We start from the raw sequence: 20,914 nt of genomic DNA, 5'->3' as shown, positions 1-20,914 counted from the left end.
TTTGTGATGCTGCAGACCTCAGGAAGACGAGATGGATCATCCACGCAGCAATTCTGGTTGAAGATTGTAGCAAATGCTTCAGCCTTATCTTTTGCAGTGATGTGCTGGGCTCCTCCGTCATTGAGGATGGAGGTATTTGTGGAGCCTACTCCTCCAGTGAGTTGTTTAATTATCTATCACCATTCACAACTGGATGTGGCAGGGCTGCAGAGCTTAGATCTGATCCTTTGGTTGTGGGATCGCTTAGCTCTGTCTATCACTTGCTGCTTATGCTGTTTGGTATGCAAGTAGTCCAGTGTTATAGCTTCACCACGTTGACACCTCATTTTTTTAGATATGCCTGGTGCTGCTCCTGGCATGCCCTCCTGCACTCTTCATTGAACCAAGGTTGATCCCCTGGCTTGATGGTAATGGTAGTGGGGGATATGCCGGGCCATGAGGTTACAGATTGCGTTTGAGTACAATTCTGCTGCTGCTAATGGTCCACAGCGCCTCATGGATGCCCAGTCTTGAGTTGCTAGATCCGTTCGAAATCTATTTCATTTAGCACGGTGGTAGTACCACACAACCCGATGGAGGGTATCCTCAATGTGAAGGCGGGACTTCGCCTCCACAACAACTGTGCAGTAGTCACTCCTACCGATTCTGTCATGAACAGATGCATCTTTGGCAGGCAGGTTGGTGGAGATAAGGTCAAGTATGTTTTTTCCTCTTGTTGGTTCCCTCACCACCAGCTGCTGGACTGTGTCTGCGGCAATGTCCTTTAGGACTCGGCCACCTCGGTCAGCAGTGGAGCCACCAAGCCTTTCTTGGTGTTGAACATTGAAGCGCCCACCCAGAGTACATACTGTGCCCTTGCAACCCTGAGTTTCCTCCAAGTGATGTTCAACATGGAGGAACACTGAATCATCAGCTGAGGGAGGGTAGGTGGCTTGCCCATGTTTGACCTGGTGCCATGAGACTTCATGGGGTCCGGAGTTGATGTTGAGGACTCCCAGGACATCTCCCTCCCGACCATATACAACTCTGCCCTCACCTCTGCTGGGTGTGTCCTGCCGGTGGGGCTTGACTAGTCTGAGACAGCTCACCCAATTTTGGCACTAGTCCCTAGATGTTCTTAAGGAGGACTTTGCAGGGTCAACAGGGCTGAGTTTGCCATTGTCATTTCCAGTGCCTAGGCCAATGCTGGGTGGTCCATCCGGTTTCTTTCCTTTTTTGAGACTTTGTAGCAGTTTGATAAACTGAGTGGCTTGCTAGGCCATTTCAGAGGGCACTTAAGAGTCAACCACATTGCCGTGGGTCTGGAGTCACATGTAGGCATGACCAGGTAAGGACAGCAGATTTCCTTCCCTAAAAGGACATTAGTGAACCAGATGCGTTTTTACAATAATTGACAATGGTTTCATATTCATCATTAGACTCTAATTTCAGATTTTTATTCAATTGAAATTCCACCATCTGCCATGGCAGGATTCGAACCTGGGTCCCCAGAACATTACCCTGGGCCTCTGAATTACTGGATACTATACTGTATCTTTGGCAGGACAATATCTAATGTCAAGTAAACTACCCTTCATCATATTCTGAACATCTCTAGACAATTCATCTAAAGTAATTTTCACAAAATTAGAAGAATCTATGATAGTTGGCTCTTTAACTGTCTAAGCAGTAGGATTGGAAGACGTGTGACTTATTTCCCAAATAGATGCTCCTGCAGATATTTGATGTAGCACAGCCAGCAGCTATGGCTTCCCAACTTTTCTTTGCAAGCCAATGCTCAAGATATTAAGATCCCAAAGCTTTGCTCATGAATCGTCACAGCACAGGAGGCAGCCATTTGGCCCATCGTGTCTGCACCAGCTCTCTGAATAAGCTTGTGTATTATCAGAATTGAATCTCCCAAGGTAACCTTCCCCCCCTACCCCAGCCCCAACTAACCTCCAATAGATAGTCATTTTTTTAATATATTAAATATACAAACATCTTATATATTCAATCACCTATTTCAATAGATTTTATTTTTAATATAATACATATAACATAAATATACATACACACTCAGACACACACATGCTATACAGCAATTAAGCTTCTTAAAACAAGAAGTTAATTTAGTCAAGATGCATTTAGCCCAATATAACTCAAATAAAATCATGGACTTTTACAACATATGCTATTTCTAAATGTGACCAACAAAAAGCAAATATTCTGCATTATTACGATATGGCAGGCGGTGTTTGCCAAGCTGACTAAATCCACAAGGGAAACTTGGCCACGCTATCACAGCGGTTTTGCAATTTATATTTATAACGAGAAGGCTTGTGCACTGAATTCATAAGTAATGGGTCCACCAACACCGTTAGATTTTACAAATTAAATTAAAACATCAACAAAAAAAATGAATTAAAACACATACACAAGATTAGTTACAAAAACAAAAATAGCTGGAAAAACTCAGCAGGTCTAACAGCATCTGCGGAGAGGAATACAGCTAACGTTTCGAGTCCGTATGACTCATCAGGTTTTTTTTCCTTTTTTTTCAGAACTAAGAAATATAGAAATGAGGTGAAGTATAAGCTGGTAGAGGGGGGGTGGGACCGGTAGAGCTAGATAGGGGGCCAGTGATAGGTGGAGGCAAAGAAGAGATTGCGAAAGATGTCATAGACAAAAGGACAAAGAGGTGTTGAAGGTGGTGATATTAACTAAGGAATGTGCTAATGATGACATTAAGGGTAGAAAGCAGGACAAACAAGATTAGCTACACCGTTACTTATTATTATAACAAATTCCAAAATTCCTAATTAACCTGACTCCCAACTGGACACTCCCTTTAAGGCAACAGTCTAAAATAATTTTAAATTTAAATAGACAATACACCATGGTTACCACAGTGCTTACTCAACAGCGGAATCCAAAGGCTTTTATCGCAACTTTGGTTACTAGAACAGCAGAACTTCTGCAAAGTGGCTTTGGTTACTAGAACTTCTGCAAAGTGGCTTTAGGTTGTTTCCCCAAGTCTGTTTCACAATATGCATCTTATAGATCTTACACAACCACCGCCTGATACAACCTTCTATCCTTCTTTAGATATATTTCTCTCTCCTTAATCTATAAATCCCACTGTTCCCACATGTCTTTGGAATTTACTTTTCCCATAATATAAAAATCTTTCATGCTGTCAATGTGGCCTTTTCCTTTTGGGAAAGATAAATGTAACAACCTTGCCCTATTTATCTTGTCAGTTTTAAAACTTTATCATGTTTCTTTGAAAAACAAACACCTCTCCACTTGTCTTACTTTTACCCTAGCTCGCTCACTCAGCATTTCAAATATCCTTTTTACACCTAACACTTATGATAATTTCAACCTTGCAGTCTAGCCGACTCTAATTTAATTAAATCAGCCACACAGACAGATCCACACACTTGCACACTTTACAATACCCCACAATAATATTATGAAAATATGGTAGTTTCGTGACAACATGTTTAGCAATTTATCCCATAAATTTATTTGGGGATCCTCTATCCCACAACAAAATTCTTGGTTTGTAGAAATACGTGAATGTATTTGCTAATATACAAGAAGCTTGGATTACTTACTACGGAACACATTGTACAAATCATAGCATTTTGTACGAAAATGCGAAGTTAACGTAAAGGCTACATCTTCTTACTGCACGTTTCTCACTTCTTTGCTGTTACATTTGAACAATGACAAGGCCATTCAGCCTGTTCCTCCACCAAATTAGATCATGACTGATCTGTATCTCAGCTCTCCCTACTCACCTACTCTTTTAGAACAAAGACTGCTCGCCACGCAATAAAAGATTCTATCACTTTGGCATTTCTTACCAACAAACACACCAGTTGACATAAAATGGCATTAAAAGATTTACCTGCAGTGTGCAATTTTCATTACTTTTCAAGAATTCCACAAATCTTTCTACAACACCAGATGTGTTGATTACTTCATCAATAGGAGGATTTGGCTCTACAAAGAAACACAAGATTACATAACAACAAGCTGTAGGGATTAAGCAGGTGTATTTTAAAAAAATAAAACACATGCAATTTAAACTTTTCAAGCAGCCTTTGTATATTGGACTTGTAGTCCATTTACAAGAAAAGGGAAAAAATATTCATGCATATATATTTAAAACATATCAACAGTGTTTTCGTTGAATGCTAGGTCTCCAAATTCAGCATACACTAGGTATATCATTTGAATAATCAAAAATCTTTTAATTGAACTTAGGTTGACCTTTTCAATATACACCCTTTTCAACATGTAATTTTATTGTGATGACCCATGTCCTTTTGGGATAATGGTCCCTTTAAGAACTAGGTTTCCCCAGGATTTGATTTCTGGTAAAGCACCTGGCTGCCAGTAAATGATCATGTGACCAGATTGCCCAGGACATAAAACAATGGAGGAAAAAAAAGGTCAATTTAAGTTAATTACAGAGGTCAGTGTTCAAACAGTTTACGTTTTATATTTGATAAAAGTTGGCTGCAGAAGAGAAATCATCTCCCTCAAAAGAGTGTTCAGTTGAAATTGTGATGGCTAAAAAAGTTTAAACCTCTTCTGAATGAAACTTCTGGTCTAGCCAGGCTGTGTGTGGGCCTGGAGGGGGCGCGAATGGGCGAGGGCACGCGCATGAGGGAGAATGAGAGTGGGAATAAGCAAGAAAGAGTGAGAGAGTGCGAGGGTGCACAGGAGAAAATTTTAGATGCAAAACTCCAGAGTTTAAAATATTAGAACCAGGAGAGCTCTGACCCAAGGTGGCTATATTTAAGACACTTGTGACGCCTGTGTTGAGCAAGAATTTACAACCGTAAATAAGTGGAAGAGATTTTTAGGGAAAACTTTGTTAGAAGTAAGCAGAATGCCCAAGAAATCTCAGTCCTTATAAGAATCTTCAAAGCATTACTCAGACCAAAAGATTAATCTTCCAATTTTTGATAAGTATCTGAATTGAACTTATTGAGTGTGTAAGTCTAATGGGTGTAGAAGAAATAGGATTTAGAGAATTCAGTTTACAGGTAACTGGGATCATTCTACTTCTATTTTCTCTAATACAACTGGCTATCTAAGAGACAAATGCCAATAAATTCTTCGATTTGTGTGTGGTAAAACTGTGAACCTTGTGGCTTCATTCTTTTTGTAAATTCCTGGATTTCGGACTTAAAAATAAATCACTCAGTCAAACTTTTACTGGTCTCTCCTGAGGCCATAACACTATGCAATTTTTCATTCTCTGAAAAGGGTTCTGGAGATAATGGTAGATGGCTCATTAGAACTGTCAAAGAAGAGTGAGACAGGTGTAATAATGATAAAGTCTTGGGAGGCAAGCTGGAGGTACAGAAGTCCCAATGAGTAACTATGAATGCAAAGGGCACAACCATTTGCTCACCTGTGAAAGAATCTTGGAAAATCCCTATACTGGGTTTTCCTGCTAATTAATGAAAACAAACTTAAACACTTTGGCTGACTGTACACTAATTTCATTGTATGTGACTTTGCACTCCTCAAGTGTTGAGAAATTACTAAGTATATTGTAAATTAATGCCTGCACTAGCAGTGGTATGATAATATGTACACAACTTTTTTTCATTCTTGCTTGTCATATGCCCTGGGTAAAAACAATTGAGAGGTGACTTGATGAGAAACCTTAATGTCGGCCTTCATAGACCAAATATTTTACCAAAAGATTTTGTAAATGGCTAAAAATGGCAGAAGTCTAGCAGAGTGCAAAAACAGGCCACCTGCATCATTGGAACTTATAAAGATAAATGCTGTAGCAGAATCCCAGTTCCTGTTGTGGGTGGAGCTGAGACAAAATAACGGAGTACCAAAGCCAGCATGATGTTCTTGCTTTAGTCAAACTTGGCACTGGAATGTTTAAAAGCTGATAAGAGTTGAAGTGAGAGAAGTCTAACTTGCCTTGGATGGGCAGATGCGTACTTGGGTTGTTGAAATAATAATGAGGTAACGATTGGGTTAAATAGGTCTCCATAGGTTCAGTCATGTAAACAAAGTATCCTTGAGCAGAGAGAGTGCAAATATTTGGCAGTGGTTGTTTGGGACCATCCCACAGAAAGACAGGCTGCAGCAGGAGGTTTGGGGAGGGGGGGCGATGTGAGGGAAAACTTTTTTACCCAGAGGGTGGTGACAGTCTGGAATGCACTGCCCGGGAGGGTGGTGGAGGCGGGTTGCCTCACATCCTTTAAAAAGTACCTGGATAAGTACTTGGCCCATAGCCTTGAATGTTATGACCTGCCAAGCGCTGGTAAATGGGATTTGGTTGGTAGGTTAGGTGTTTCTCACATGTCGGTGCAGACTCAATGGGCCAAAGGGCCTCTTCTGCACTGTGAGATTCTGTGATTGGACCACACATATACATGACATATTAACGGGTGAAAATATGCATGGGACATGGCCATTTGGCATAGTCCTGTGGAAATCGTGCTTCCACCCTGAGTGCAAGGCTGTGTGCTTTGATATTACTACTTAGACACTTGCACGTGCCAGGACAACTTATAAATAATTGTACTTTATTCAAGAAACATCTACGGAGCCCAAAGACTGAAGTGCAGTGTAACTTACATCTTATAAATTATTTTTAAAAAGCATGATTTAGGTGAAAAAAAAAATCAGCATGTTCATAGTTCAGGGCTCGTCACTTAGTCTCTCTTGTTCCCAACACTGCCCTGAGTCACACAACGTTCCAAAATCCTGGCAAACAGGTCAGCTGGCAAGATGTCAAAGGTTAAATATCAAATTTTCTTCTCCCATAAGGTTGTAACCCAGGGGGGGTTTTGTTCATGATAAGTGCAAGTAACATTGGCACCACAGAAGTGCCACGCATTGGCCATCTCCAGCAGGAAAAAATCTAACCATCACCTCTTGACATTCAATGGCATTATCATCATTGAATACTCCCATTTATCAACAACCTGGAGGTTACCATTGACCAAAAACTGAAGTGGACTACCCATATAAATACTGTAACCACAAGAACAGGCCAGAGGTCAGGAATCCTGTGGTGAGTAACTCACCTCCTGACTCCCCAAAGTCTGTCCATCTTCAAGGCACAAGGCAGGAGTGTGATAGAATACTTTCCACTTGTCTGGATAAGTGCAGCTCCAACATCACAAGAAGCTTGACACTATCCAGGACAAAGTAACCCACTCCATCCATAAACATGGACTCCCTCCACCAACAACCCACAGTGGCAGCAGTGTGTACTATCTACAAGATGCACTGCAGCAACTCATCAAGGCTCCTTAGCACATTCCAAACCTACAGCCACTATCATCTAGAAAGACAAGAGCAGCAGATGCACGAGAACATCACCACCTGGATGTTCCCCTCCAAGCCACATACCATCCTGGCTTGGAAATATCTCGCTGTTCCTTTACTGTCGTGGGTCAAAATCCTGGAACTCCATCCCTAACAGCAGTGTGGGTGTACCTACACCACATGGACTGCAGTGGTTCAAAAAGGCGGCTCACCACCACATTCTCAAGGGGCGATTAGGGATAAGAAATAAATGCTGGCCTAGCCAGGAACACTCACATCCCATGAGTGAATAAAAAAAAGCTGCATGGAATCCAGGCATGTCCATTGGGTTGATGCCCACCTCTGTGCCAGAGCTTTGGCTAGTGTAGGAGCTTGGCAGCCTGCCCAAACCTAGCTCTTCCATCTTTGAGTTTGCCCATAGTGAATGAAACATAACCACTGTCACCAATAAGGACTATCGCTTCAAATCATTTCAGACCTTGAGGGTGAAGAGGTTAAAGGGTTAGTTGACTTTGACATCCCTAATTACTATTACTTCTTCTTGAATTCTCTGCCTGAAGTCAGGTCTGACCCACCACAACATAGCCTCCCACCATGGATAGGGCAAGGATGCAGGTCCCAAATCCACACCAACTGGAATGGGGAACAAACCCCATGCTGTGGGAAACAATCTGATCCACACCGGCCATCCAAGGAAACCAACCATACCACCCCTGTAGCCCACCTCCCCCCCCCCCGCCCCCACACAGAGAGTCTGAGTTGCTGTGGCAACATACACATTTACATGCATGTTGTAGCCTGGAAAGTGACGGTAAAGATGCCAATTTCTTTTCAGCATATGGGAGGTTAAGAATCTGTCCCATTCTTACTGCCTGCCGTCAGCTTATGTTGGAAGGATTTACAAGTTGATACTCGACCTGCTTGGCCACAACCTATACTTGATTACTTGATTGAAACTTTTAAGATCCTGAGGCTTGACAAGGTGGATGTCGAGAGGACGTTTCCTCTTGTGGGAGAATCTAGAACTCGGGTCACTGTTTAAAAATAAGGTGTTGCCCATTTAAGAGAGAAATGAGGAGAATGTTTTTCTCTCAGAGGATAGTGAGCCTTTGGAACACCCTTCCTCAAAAGGCAGTGGAAGCAGTCTTGGAATATTTTTAAGGCAGTGATAGATAGATTCTTGATAAACAAGGGGGTGAAAGGCTACAATCAGATCAGCCATGATCTTATCAAATGGCAGAGCAGGCTCAAGGGGTCGAATGGCCTATTCCTGCTTCTAATTCGTATGTTCACATCCTTGACCATCAAGTCCTAGTGTGGGGCTTAAACTCGGAGCTTCTGGCTCAAAGGCAGGGAAGTTACCCAATGCACCACAAGACCTCCTAATCACTACACCTGGAAAATTATGTGCAGTTTCAGGCTGTACGACTGCAGACAGAATGCCAACTGGATTAAAGCTAGATATTAGGCACCTAAGGATGGTAAATAAATTGCGAAGTTGTGGCCTGGGGAAAACAGCATTTTTCAAGATTACAGGAAATACTGATAATTATTGAGCATGCCCAACCAGTCCGTGCTTGCAAAACTCAAAACAGTGTCCAACATTAGATGCAATTCTGCGATTGGACAACATTTGCTAAACTATCCTGAGAGTGCTAAGAATTACGCTGACAACCAATTCAAGATTATCAGCTGGGCTCACAGGATGGCATGCTTGCACATGCTAGAAGCTATTCATATATATTAATACACAAGGCCCTGTTTTTTGCAGACAGAAAGAACATGTGCATACATTATGCTTGTTCCAATTAAACAAAATAGGCGATTGCCATTCTCTGGTTTGTTCCCCAGGGCAATGCCTTGACCAGAGTCAACCAGCCTGGCTTGAATTTAAACAAAGCTCAGCAGTTAACTGACAGTCATCAGTTAACTAGTGCATTCACCATGGCAACAGCTCTACCAGAGTTCACTTCCAAACAAGCGGCATTCTCTTCTCGTGAATTAGAAATTGTTGTCCCTTTATACTTGGCATTCTTGTGAATTGTCCTGATGAGTGCAAGATGAAAAGCTTCAAAAACATGTCTTTCTTCAGCAATATTCAAGTTCTGCACTACCAAACAACTATTTAAATACGGACAAACTGAACCCTAATAAATTGTTTGATTAAGTCACAAGAGATTATATACACAGCCTCAAGAGTAAAGTGGACAATTTAGGTGACGAATGTGTAAAATGATAAGGAGACAGAGGAATCATGAGGAAATTCTGGGACAGGAGGATTTTTTTTTTAAGTAGAAGATCGGATTATGACAAAAAAAAAAGGCATTAAAACTTGCACCTAGCTAGCCAGACTGCACAATTTTAGATCTGATGCTGTTTGGGCAACAGTCACTTAATAACCAGCACAATGGCAGATGTCTGGATTGATCCTCATTATTCTAAGGTTCTAATATCACCCAGATCACGAAAGGAAAATCTCTGATCCAGTTCCACACCATCTATCCCAGGAGCAGTACCAGTCATATCTGAAAACGAGGTGCAAACCTGTGAAGCGACACACAGGATTGCATACACTCTATAGGGTGTAGACCCTTGTCCTTGTCGCAGTACCTGGGCAACGAGTAAAAAAGGGTCAATCAAAACAGGGTGAAGTATGGTGGGGCTCCATGTTCTGGGTCGCTTCAGTTACCATGAAGGCCTGTTAGGAACCCTAGAAATACAGCAGACGGGGCTTTGGTAAACAGGTCCTCAACAGCAAAACAGGCAGAAGAAGATGCGCCATCTGGAATATCTCAACTGGCGGACGAAGGCTGCAGCAGAACAAAACCACCAATCATCTTGGTTTCCTTACCATTGGATCAAGGTTTCGTTCTGTCAAGACACATGTGGGAGCTGGTGCGCAACGGTTTTTCCATGCTAAAAGATGTCATACACAGGTGTCTTTCTTTCCAAGCATATCTCCCAAGCTGTTCAGCAACCAACAAATGGCGGTGGGAGCAGGATTGTGTTGTTTGGAATGAGTTAGACAGGAAAGTAGAGTTGAGGCCTCAATCAGATCTGCCACGATCTTATCAAATGGTGAGCAGACTCGAGGGGTTGACTGGCCTATTCCTGCTCCCAATTCATATATTTTTATGCATGTTCATACACAATGGAAGCAGCATGCTATAGACAGAGCTAAGCAATTCCACAAACAACAGATCAGGTCAAAGTTCTCCAGTCCTGCCACATATTGTTGTGAATGGTAGTGGACAATTAAACAAACTGAGCGAAGACTCTACAAACACCCCACCCTCAATGATGGCAGAGCCCAGCAAGGGTGCAAAAGACAAGACTGATGCATTTTCAACCAATTTCAGCCACAAGTGCTGAGTGGATGATCCATCTCAGCATCTGCCTGGGGTCCCCAGCATCACAGATATCAGTCTTCAGCCAGTTCTATTCATTTCACATGGTATCAAGAAATCACTGACGGCACTGGACACAGCAAACAAAGGCTACAGGCCACAACAACATCCCTGGTGTAATGCTGAAGCCCTATACTCCAGAACTAGCCTTGTTGCTAGCCAAGCTCTACCAGTAAGCTACAACACTGATGTTTACCCACTGGCTAGGATCATAAATAGCATAAAAGGAAGATGGTTGCAGTTGTTAAGAGGTCAATCATTTCAGCCCCAGAACATCACTGCAGGTGTTTCTCAGTGTGGTGTCTTAGGCCCAACCCCCTTCAGCTGCTTCAATGACCTTCCCTCCATCATAAGGTCTGGAGTGGAGATGCTTGCTGATGATTGCAGTGTTCATTTGAAACTCCTCAGATAATGAAGCAGTCAATGTTTGCATGGAGCAAGGCATGGATAACAATCAGATTTGGACTGAAACGGCAAATAAAAATTGTGCTATTCTAGTGGCAGGCAATGCCCACCTCCAACAAGAGAACCTAACCACCTCCAGTTGATATCCAACAGTATTAACATTGCTAAACCCTTCACCAACATCCTGGGAGTCATCACTGACTAGAAACCTTACTGGATCAGCCATATAAACAAACACTGAGGCTACAAAAGTGATTAAAAGGCTGGTTATTCTGCACTAAGTGGCTCACCTTTGATTTTGATTCACCATCTGCAAGGCACAAGTCAGAGTGTGATGGAACACTCTCCACTTGCCTAAATGAGTATAGTTCCAACAACACAAGAAGATCAACACCATCCAAGACAAAGTGGTCCATCCTTCAGCTTAAACATTCACTCTCTCCAGCATCAGTGCATCATGACTGCAGAGTGTACCACCTAGAAGATGCACTGCAGCAAGTAGCCGAGGCTTCTTTGACAATACATAAGGGAGGCAGTGGCGTAGTCGTATTGCCACTGGACTAGTAATCCGGAGACCCAAGGTAATCCTCTGGGGTCCAGGGTTCAAATCCCACCAAAGCAGATGGTGGAATTTGAATTCAATAAAAATTTTAAACTATTGGCAATTGTTGTAAAAATCCATCTGGTTCACTAATGTCCTTTATGGAAGGAAATCTGCTGTCCTTACCTGGTCTGGCCTACGTGACCCCAGCCCACAGCAATGTGGTTGGCTCTTAAATGCCCGGAACCTACACCACATGGACTGCAGCAATTCAAAAAAAGTGGCTAACCACCACCTTCTGAAGAGCAATAAGGGGTAGGCAATAAATGCTGGCCTAGCCAGCGATGCCCATATCCCATGAATGTCCACATCTACCACCCGGAAGGGCAAAGCAACAGATGTGTGGGAACACACCACCTCCAAGTCACATCCTGACACAGCATATATTGCCAATCATTCATCATTGCTCGGTCAAATTCCTGAAGCTTCCCACTTAACAGCATTATGGAAGTACTTCTCCCCCACAAACTGCAGCTACCTTTCCATGGGAAATTACCAATGGGAAATTAATGTGGCCATTCCACAATGCCCATATCTCATGAATGAATAAAATAATTAACTGGCTTGAAACTTCATAAAAATGGAACAGGCTGCCCTCGCAGGGCAAGTGCTAATATTCTGACGAAACAGAGGAATTCGACAGTTAGAAAAGAATGCACTTTCTTGCTTGACAGAGTGCGTCACAGAGCATAATTCTTTATTAAACTGGAACAAATTTAAATGGATAATCCCAGAATTAACATCCAATCTCAGTAACTGGTGGTAGCAGCAATAACTTTGCGTTTAGTGCTTTTTAGTGATAGTGACCACAACATGGTGCAGTTTAAGTTTATTATGGACAAAAAAATAGACAGGTTGCAAAAAAATGTTTTGGACTGGGGAAGAGTGGATTTTAGTAAAATAAGGCAGGATCTGGCCAAGGTAAACTGGGAACAGCTAGTTATGGGGAAATCTACAGAGGAGCAGTAGGGGGGGCATTCAAAGCGGAAATGGGGAGGGTACAGTCTCAACATGTTCCCTCTAGGGTGCTAGGAAGGAGTAACGAGCCCAGAGAACCATGGATGACCAGAGATATTCAGGATACGATGAGAAGGAAAAGAGAGGCTTTTAGCAGGTACATGGGAAGCAAATCAACAGAAGTATTAGTGGAGTACAGAAAGTGCAGGGTGGAGCTTAAGAAAGCAATTAGGAGAGCAAAGTCGGGGTCTGACAAAGCTCTGACTTGTACAAGTAGGTAAAATCCCAAGATAGTCTATAAGCTTATCAATGGGAAGAGGTATAACCAGGGAAAGAGTAAGGCCCATAAGGGACCAAGGGGACAATTTATGGGTGGAGCCAGAGGACATCGCTAGAGTGTTGAATGAATACTTCACATCCATCTTCACCCAAGAGAATGAGGATGAAGCTATCGAACTCGAGGAGAGAGACTACGAGGTTCTTAAGCAAATTGATATAGGGAGTGACAAGGTATTGGAGATGTTGGCAGGCTTAAAAGTGGACATATCTCCAGGTCCGGATGATTTGTGTCCCAGACTGCCAAAGGAGGCAAAGGAGGAGATCGTAGGGGCTCTGGCCCAAATTTTTAATTCCTCTCTGGCCACGGGGGAGGTGCCAGAGGACTGGTGAACAGCTGTAATTCCACTATTTAAGAAGGGTTGTAGAGATAAGCCAGGGAACTACAGGCCAGTGAGTCTCACGTCAGTGGTAGGGAAACTATTGGAGAAATTTCTGAAGGAGAGACTCTATCTCCACTTGGAAAGGCAAGGTTTGATCAGGGATAGTCAGCATGACTTTGTCAGAGGGAGGTCATGCCTAACAAACTTGATTGAATTTTTTGAGGAGGTGACCAGGTGTGTAGATGAGGGTAGTACAATTGATGTAGTTTATATGGATTTCAACAAAGCCTTTGAAAAGGTCCCACATGGGAGACTTATAAAGGTGGCAAATGCACATGGGATACAGGGTAACTTTATAAGGTGGATTCAAAATTGGCTTAGTTGGAGGAGACAGAGGTTGATGACAGAAGGATGCTTTAGTGATTGGAAGCCAGTGTCGTGTGGCTAACCACAAGGATCTGTGCTGGGTCCCCGATTATGTCATTTATATAAATGACATAGATGACTATGTAAGGGATAGGATTAATAAGTTTGTGGATGACACAAAGATTGGCCGGGTGGTTAACAGTGAGGTTGAGTATCTTGGGCTACAGGAAGATAAAGGCGGAATGGTCAAATGGGTGGAAAAGCGGTAGATGGAATTTAACCCTGAAAAGTGAGAGTTGATACACTTTGGAAGGAGTTAATTTGACAAGGAAGTATTCAATGAACGGCATGACACTAGGAAGTTCTGAGGAACAAAGGGACCTTGGCATGTGTGTCCATAGATCTCTGAAGGCAGAGGGGCATGTTAGTGGGGTGGTGAAAAAGGCATATGGAACACTTGCCTTTATCAGTCAAGGCATAGATTACAAAAGTAGGGAGGTCATGTTGGAGTTGTATAGAACCTTAGTGAGGCCACAGCTGGAGTACTGTGTGCAGTTCTGGTCGCCAATTATAGGAAGGATGTGATTGCACTGGAGGGGGTGCAGAGGAGGCTCACCAGGATGTTACCTGGGATGAAACTTTTAAGATATGAAGAGAGGTTGGATAGACTTGGGTTGTTTTTGTTGGAGCAGAGAAGACTGAGGGGCTACCTGATCGCAGTGTACAAGATTATGAGGGGCATGGACAGGGTGGATAGGGGGCAGCTGTTCCCCTTAGTTGAAGGGTCAGTCACAAGGGGACATAAGTTCAAGGTGAGGGGAAGGAGATTTAGGGGTGGATGTGAGGAAAAAATTTTTCACCCAGAGAGTGGTGACGGTCTGGAATGCACTGCCTAGGAGGGTGGCGGGTTGCCTCACATCCTTTAACAAGTACCTGGATGAGCACTTGGCACATCATAACATTCAAGGCTATGGGCCAAGTGCTGGTAAATGGGATTAGATAGGTAGGTCAGATATTTCTCACATGTTGGTGCAGACTCGATGGACCGAAGAACCTCTTCTGCACTGTGTGATTCTGAGATTCTGTGATAAGTACCCTATTGTTATTGTTTTTACACACCTCTACAAATTGTGCTCTTCAATTTCCCGCTGACTATCTGGGGGTCTATAATAAACACCTAACAACGTGGCTGCCCCTTTTTTATTCCTAAGCTCTACCCACAAAGCTTCTTCAATGCCCCCTCCAAGATATCATCTCTCCTTACTGCAGTAACTGACTCCGTAACTAATAATGCAATGCCTCCTCCTCTTTTACCCCCTCCCCTATCTTGCCTGAAGATTCTATATCCCCGAACTTTTAACAGATTCCCAAACTAATCTCCACTAAGGTAACAGCAACCCATATACTTAACCAGACACCAGGCAAAGCAAATTCAAAATGAGGTTCTTTTCATTTTGGTTCTTGTGGAGACAGTTGGAGGCTTACAGCTGCTTTTGATCTTACATTGCCTCTGCTCTACACACACAAAACTGAAGTTATACTTAGCACAGCTCGTTGAATGTAAATTCTCATTGTATCACCAGCCTCTTCTAACAATAAAACCCCTTTCATCGTACCAATTTTATTAGCAATATAAACATATTGTTTGGTCTCTGCTCGCTGGGTGCCAGAATTCACCCCACTTCTTGAATGCTTTATTCAAAAAATGCAAATGCACTCTACCTCTCTGTTTACATCTTGAAACTAGTCCACATCAAAGCACCCAGACTAACTGGCTTTAATCCAATTAAAACGCACCCACAGACTAAACCTCTATTTTAAAAGAAAAATATTTTCCAATAATATTAAATACTTTAATAGCTTCATGACACCATGTCCAACAGTATGACTTAAATATGTGGTCTGTGCTTTTGCAAATTCACTCTTGGCCAAGTTCACCACCAAATTAGCTTCTTATAGACAATCAAATAGTTCTCCCAGATTGCTGTAAGTGCTCCTCCCATGTTTGACTGAATACCACCAAATCACCAATGTACTCAGCACAGTGACTCAGTCTGGCAGTAACCATTTTCGTTAGTCTCTGAAAGGTTGCTGGTGCATTTTTCATACCAAACAGCATGACTTCGAACTGAGAGAGCCCATCTGGTGTTACAAAAGCTGAAAACCTCTTTCACCCTTTCCGATAGAAGTACTTGCCAATATCCTTTCAGCAAGTCAATCTTTGTAATGAACTTTGATTGTCCCACTTTCGCAATGCAGACTTCCAAACATGGAATAGGATATGAATCCGCTTTCATCACTGCTTTCACTCTCCGATAATCTGGATTCTGTACCATCACAATGAGTGAACTGTGGTTGTATACAATTCTGCTGTCTTTGACGTCCCAGAGTGCCTAATGGATGCCCTTTTGAGTTATTAGATCTGTTCAAAATCTATCACATTTAGCATGGTGGTGCCACACAATACGACAGAGGGGCATCCTCAATGTGAACTTGGGACTTCATCTCCACAAGGACTCTGTGGTGTTCACTCCTACCAATACTGTCATGGACAGATGTATGTAGGTTGGTAAGGACAAGGTCAAGTAGATTTTCTCTCTTGTTGGTTCCATCACCAGCTTCTGTAGACATCAGCTGCCATGGTGGGATTTGAACCCATGTCCCCAGAGTATTAGCCTGGGCCTCTGGATTACTAGCCCGGTGACATTACTGTTTTGCCACCGCCTCCCCTGAATCTCTTGCCCAAAATCTTAAATCTGTTTCTCCTGGTCCTTCTACCAGCAGCTTAATGGGAAGAGTTTGTTCCTGTCTACCTCTATCAAATCTTCCCTAAATATCCTTTGCTCCACGGAGAACAACACAGCCTTTCTAACCTAATTCTTGCAATTAAAACACCTCAACCCTGAAACCATTCTGGTAAATCTCCTTTGTCCTCCTTCAAGGATCTTTACATGTTTCCTAAAATGTACTGGACAGAATAGTTTGGTTAGGGCCTAACCAGAACTTTATTAATGTTTAGCATAACTTCCCTACTTTTGTACTCAATGCCTCTATTTCTGAAGCCCAGGATCCCATATGCTTTGCTAACCCCTCTCAATATGTCCTGACACCTTTGGATATCAATACACGTGCACCCTAAGGTGTTAGGAAAAACTTTTTAACCCAGAGGGTGGTGACGGTCTGGAATGCGCTGCCTGGGAGGGTGGAGGAGCCGGGTTGCCTCACATCCTTTAAAAAGTACCTAAATGAGCACTTGGCTCATCATAACATTCAAGGCTATGGGCCAAGTGCTGGTAAATGGGGTTAGGTAGGTAGGTCAGGTGTTTTTCATATGTCGGTGCAGACTTGATGCACTGAAGGGCCTCTTCTGCATTGTGAGATTCTGTGATTCTGAACAAAGCAAATGTCTCAAGGCCTTTCACGTTGTCAAGGGAAAAAAGGAGACACCAAGTCCAAAGAGAGTTCAGAATGTGTGCTTAAAAGGTTGATAAAATGGTGGACATCAAAGAAAATGTTAAAGGATGAGAAAAGGTTCAAGAGCTAGAGGAATGAAGACGACTTTCTAGAGAGTCATTTTAGGTGGCTGAAGGCACAGATGCCAGCGATAAGACAAGTGAAGGGATGAGGGTGAAGAGAAGAAATTAGGTAGAAAATTGGCCAGAGAGGAGGAGGAACTGATTATTTTTTTGGTGGGGTGGGGGGGAAGAGAGAGAGCAAGAGCAAGTTTCAGGAGATGAGAGACAGGGAAGGGGAGACCAGATATCAGGAGCAAAAGCAAGTTAGCAAGGACAGGTATGATGGACATGTGGAGCATGATACAGAGTTCTGGTTGAGCTGAAGTTTTCAGAGGCTGAAGAATGTGAAGCAAGTCAGGAGAGGAGAATGCTGATCCCATCCCAACTAAAATCAGTTAATTCAGACAGACAGCAAGTGAAACCAGGTCCTCCTTGGGCTCTGTACCTCAGGAATTCACCAGCAGTGAATATATCCACTTGTCCATAGAAATAGAAAATTATGCATTAACTTTACAAATTGTGCTAGATGCGTTGTATAAAACAGAATACACACCAGGACCATGTATGTCAGATAAACTATTTATGTCTTGACCAAACTTGAAAGCACATTATTTTAAGTAAACTTTGATACTCATTTATCCTTTGATCCTCCAAAAGGCATCTGATATGGTGCTACATAAAAGGTTACAGCACAAATAAGAGCACATGGTTCAGGGGGTGATATATTAGCATGGAGAGAGAATTGGCTAACTAACAGGAAGTCAGGGTAAATGGGTCATTTTCAGGTTGGCAAACTGTAATTACAGTTACAGTGTTACAGGGATCAGTGCTAGAGCCTCAACTATTTATGATCTTAAATTAATGACTTGGAACCAACTGTATTGTAGCCAATTTGCTGATTATACAAAGACAGATAGGAAAGGAAATTATGAGGAGGATACAAAGAGTCTGCAAAGAGATATTGACAGGTTAAATGAGTGAGCAAATATTTGGCAGTTGGAGGATAATGTGGGAAAATGTGAGGTTGTCCACTTTGTCAGGAGAATTAGGAAAACAAATATTTAAATGGAGAAGGACTGCAGAACTTGCAGTACACAGGGATCTAGATTTCCTTGTACATGAATCATAAAAAGTTAGCATGAAGTTACAGCAAGTAATTAGGAAGGCAAATGGAATGCTGGCCTTTATTGCAAAGGAGATGTGGAGTACAAAAGTAGGGAAGTCTTGCTACAACTGTTCAGGGCATTGGTGAGAACATTTCGAGAGTACTGTGTACAGTTTTGGTCTCCTTACTTACTTGCCTTGAAAGCAATTCAGAGAAGAATCACTAGGCTGATTCCTGGGATGAAGGCGTTGTCTTATGAGGAAAGGTTGGAGTTTAGAAGAATGAGAGGTGATCTTATTGAAACATACAAAATTCTGAGGAGGTTTGACAGGGTAGGTACTGAGAGGATGTTTCCCCTTGTGGGGGAATCTAGAAACATGGGGCACAATTTAAAAATAAGGGGTCCCCCATTTAAGATGGAGGCACGGAGGAATTTTTTCTGAGGGTCAGTGGCCTTTGGAGTTCTCTTCTACAGGGAGCAGTGGAGACTAAATCATTGGATTCATTCATGGCTGAGTTAAACAGATTTTTGATCTGCAGGGGAGTTCAGAGCAGGAAAGTGGAGTTGAGGCCACAATCAGATCAGCCATGATGTTATTGACTGGCAGAGCCGGCTCGATGGCCAAGTAACCTATGCCTGCTCCTATTTTTTGCATTATTTATTTTAAGAGCAGAATAAAATTAATCATTTGAAGGTTAAACGTTCAGTCAGAAGGAGCATTAATTTATAGATCACCCATAAAAGCTGGGAGCTCAGAGTTCTAATTAGTAAAAATCAACTGTTATTTAAATATAACTGATGGTCAACTCATTCTACCTCTTGGTTAGGTTTCTAAGTATCATTCTTCAAATATTAAATGGAAGCAAAAATAAACATCTGTTAAGATGAAAAGCGCATCTATCAGATGATAGGAGGAATATAGGCATTTCATTTAAAAGCAGCTCCCATCCTGTTAGCTGAAGATGAACAAGTATCAGCACTAACGGTGGAACGTTTTATTAAAATGGGTTAAACTGGAATACTTGCTACAATTCTATGTGCAAACAAAATCTGTACTCCTAACTAGTTAGAAGTGATAAGATGCATTTCAAAGTTTTATAATGTGGAAGAAAGTGAAGTCATGAAATTGGTTTTAGAATGTTAGCGCAAAGCACCTACACTAATGATAGTTGGAACAGCTTCCTCCTGTGCCATAAACCTCTTATGGTTATGAAAGTTGCAATTTCAGAGAAAACCTTTGGACAGTAATACTATATGTGGCACATGTTTGGTTAAAAATAAGTGAACGTAAGCATTGTTGATTCTGATCTCCCATATAGTGCCATGGTTAACAATGTGGTGTGTCAACACAAAGAACCTTCAAATTTCCACTTTAAGAGCCTTAAAGGATCATTTTGGAGGGGACATTGTCCTGAGAACGATTGTTTACTTAGCAATTTTTGACATCATCCGTGTTTCTTTTGGTTTTCAATAGAAGTCTTATTACCTTTGGAAAGCAATTTTCGAAATTTTTGAGTGGTAGCTAGCTGCTGCTCAGTATCATCAGAGAAAAGCATCTGTACCATTTCCCTTGAGATCACACCCTCCTGAATTGAAAATACAATTTAAAAGACACAAATAGCACCATTTCTTTTGTAACAATCCAGCGAGTCATAAATGTTTCACAGAAAAACAATTATTCTGATACAAAAGCAAAATATTGCGGATTTTGAAAATCTGAAATAAAAACAGTAAATGCTAGAAAGACTCAGCAGATTAAACAGCATATGTGGAGAGGGAAACAGAATTAATGTTTCAGACCTGAAACATTAGCTTTATGTTTCTTGCTTCGCAGATGCTATCAGACCTGCCGAGTATTTCCAGCATTTTAAACTTAAAAAGATAGCTTAGCCTAAACAAGTCTGGATCTGCAAAAATACAAAACACAGAAACTCTAGATGAAACATCAAGAAACATGATGTTTGAATCATGATTACGCTTTATCAATTTATTTTGACCCAGCTGCATCAGTTTAGAACAAATAAACTGAAAATGAAACACTTGCAGCTAAATAATACAAGTTAAGATTTTACTGTTACTGTTTACTGCTAATACTGTCATGAGTTCAACCACATCATTTCTTAATGTCAAGCGTTGTATATGCCTCTATTTTACTGAATGAAGAAGTTACGTTATATAGTTCTACTAAGCTTATACCCAGACTACACTTTTTAAGTCAGTGTTGTGTAGGTTTTTGAAGTTTAAAAAAATAATCTTTTGGATGTGGGCAACACTAGATGTTGCCTTAAGTTGTACACATTATTTTTGAACTCGTAGTTATTCTTTGTAGAAATGAACACCTTGATGGGCGATTTAGAAGATATTATGAGCCAGCCAGTGGTGTGAACTAGATTCATATGCGGGCCACACAAATGAATAACAACCAACAGCTTTTACAGTCATTTGTTCTTGTGCTAGGGTACAAATTGCAAGATTTATTGAATTCAATTTTACAACTTGCCATATGAACTCATAACTTCAAAGTTAATCCAGTGCCATACATAACATTACCACAAAGATACTTATTAATTAATATGGAGTCATCCATCAAAGT

At 41.7% G+C, this 20,914-nt stretch overlaps 1 protein-coding gene across 2 annotated transcripts in view; it reads right to left on the bottom strand.

The window, feature by feature from the left end:
• LOC121291470 (importin subunit alpha-7) overlaps positions 1-20,914 on the bottom strand; it is a 154,844-nt gene that overhangs the window by 63,015 nt on the left and 70,915 nt on the right. For both annotated transcript variants that reach the window (XM_041212696.1, XM_041212697.1), the window contains exons 4-5: positions 19,808-19,907; positions 3,899-3,993 (exon numbers count right to left, since the gene is read on the bottom strand). In XM_041212696.1, the coding sequence (XP_041068630.1) occupies positions 3,899-3,993; positions 19,808-19,907 (195 nt within the window). The remainder of the gene's footprint in view (positions 1-3,898; positions 3,994-19,807; positions 19,908-20,914) is intronic.

The sequence above is a fragment of the Carcharodon carcharias genome, chromosome 19 (assembly GCF_017639515.1).
Source record: "Carcharodon carcharias isolate sCarCar2 chromosome 19, sCarCar2.pri, whole genome shotgun sequence".
NCBI lineage: Eukaryota > Metazoa > Chordata > Chondrichthyes > Lamniformes > Lamnidae > Carcharodon > Carcharodon carcharias.
Note: the sequence above shows the minus strand (reverse complement) of the source record. Positions and strands in the feature narration are given on the sequence as shown.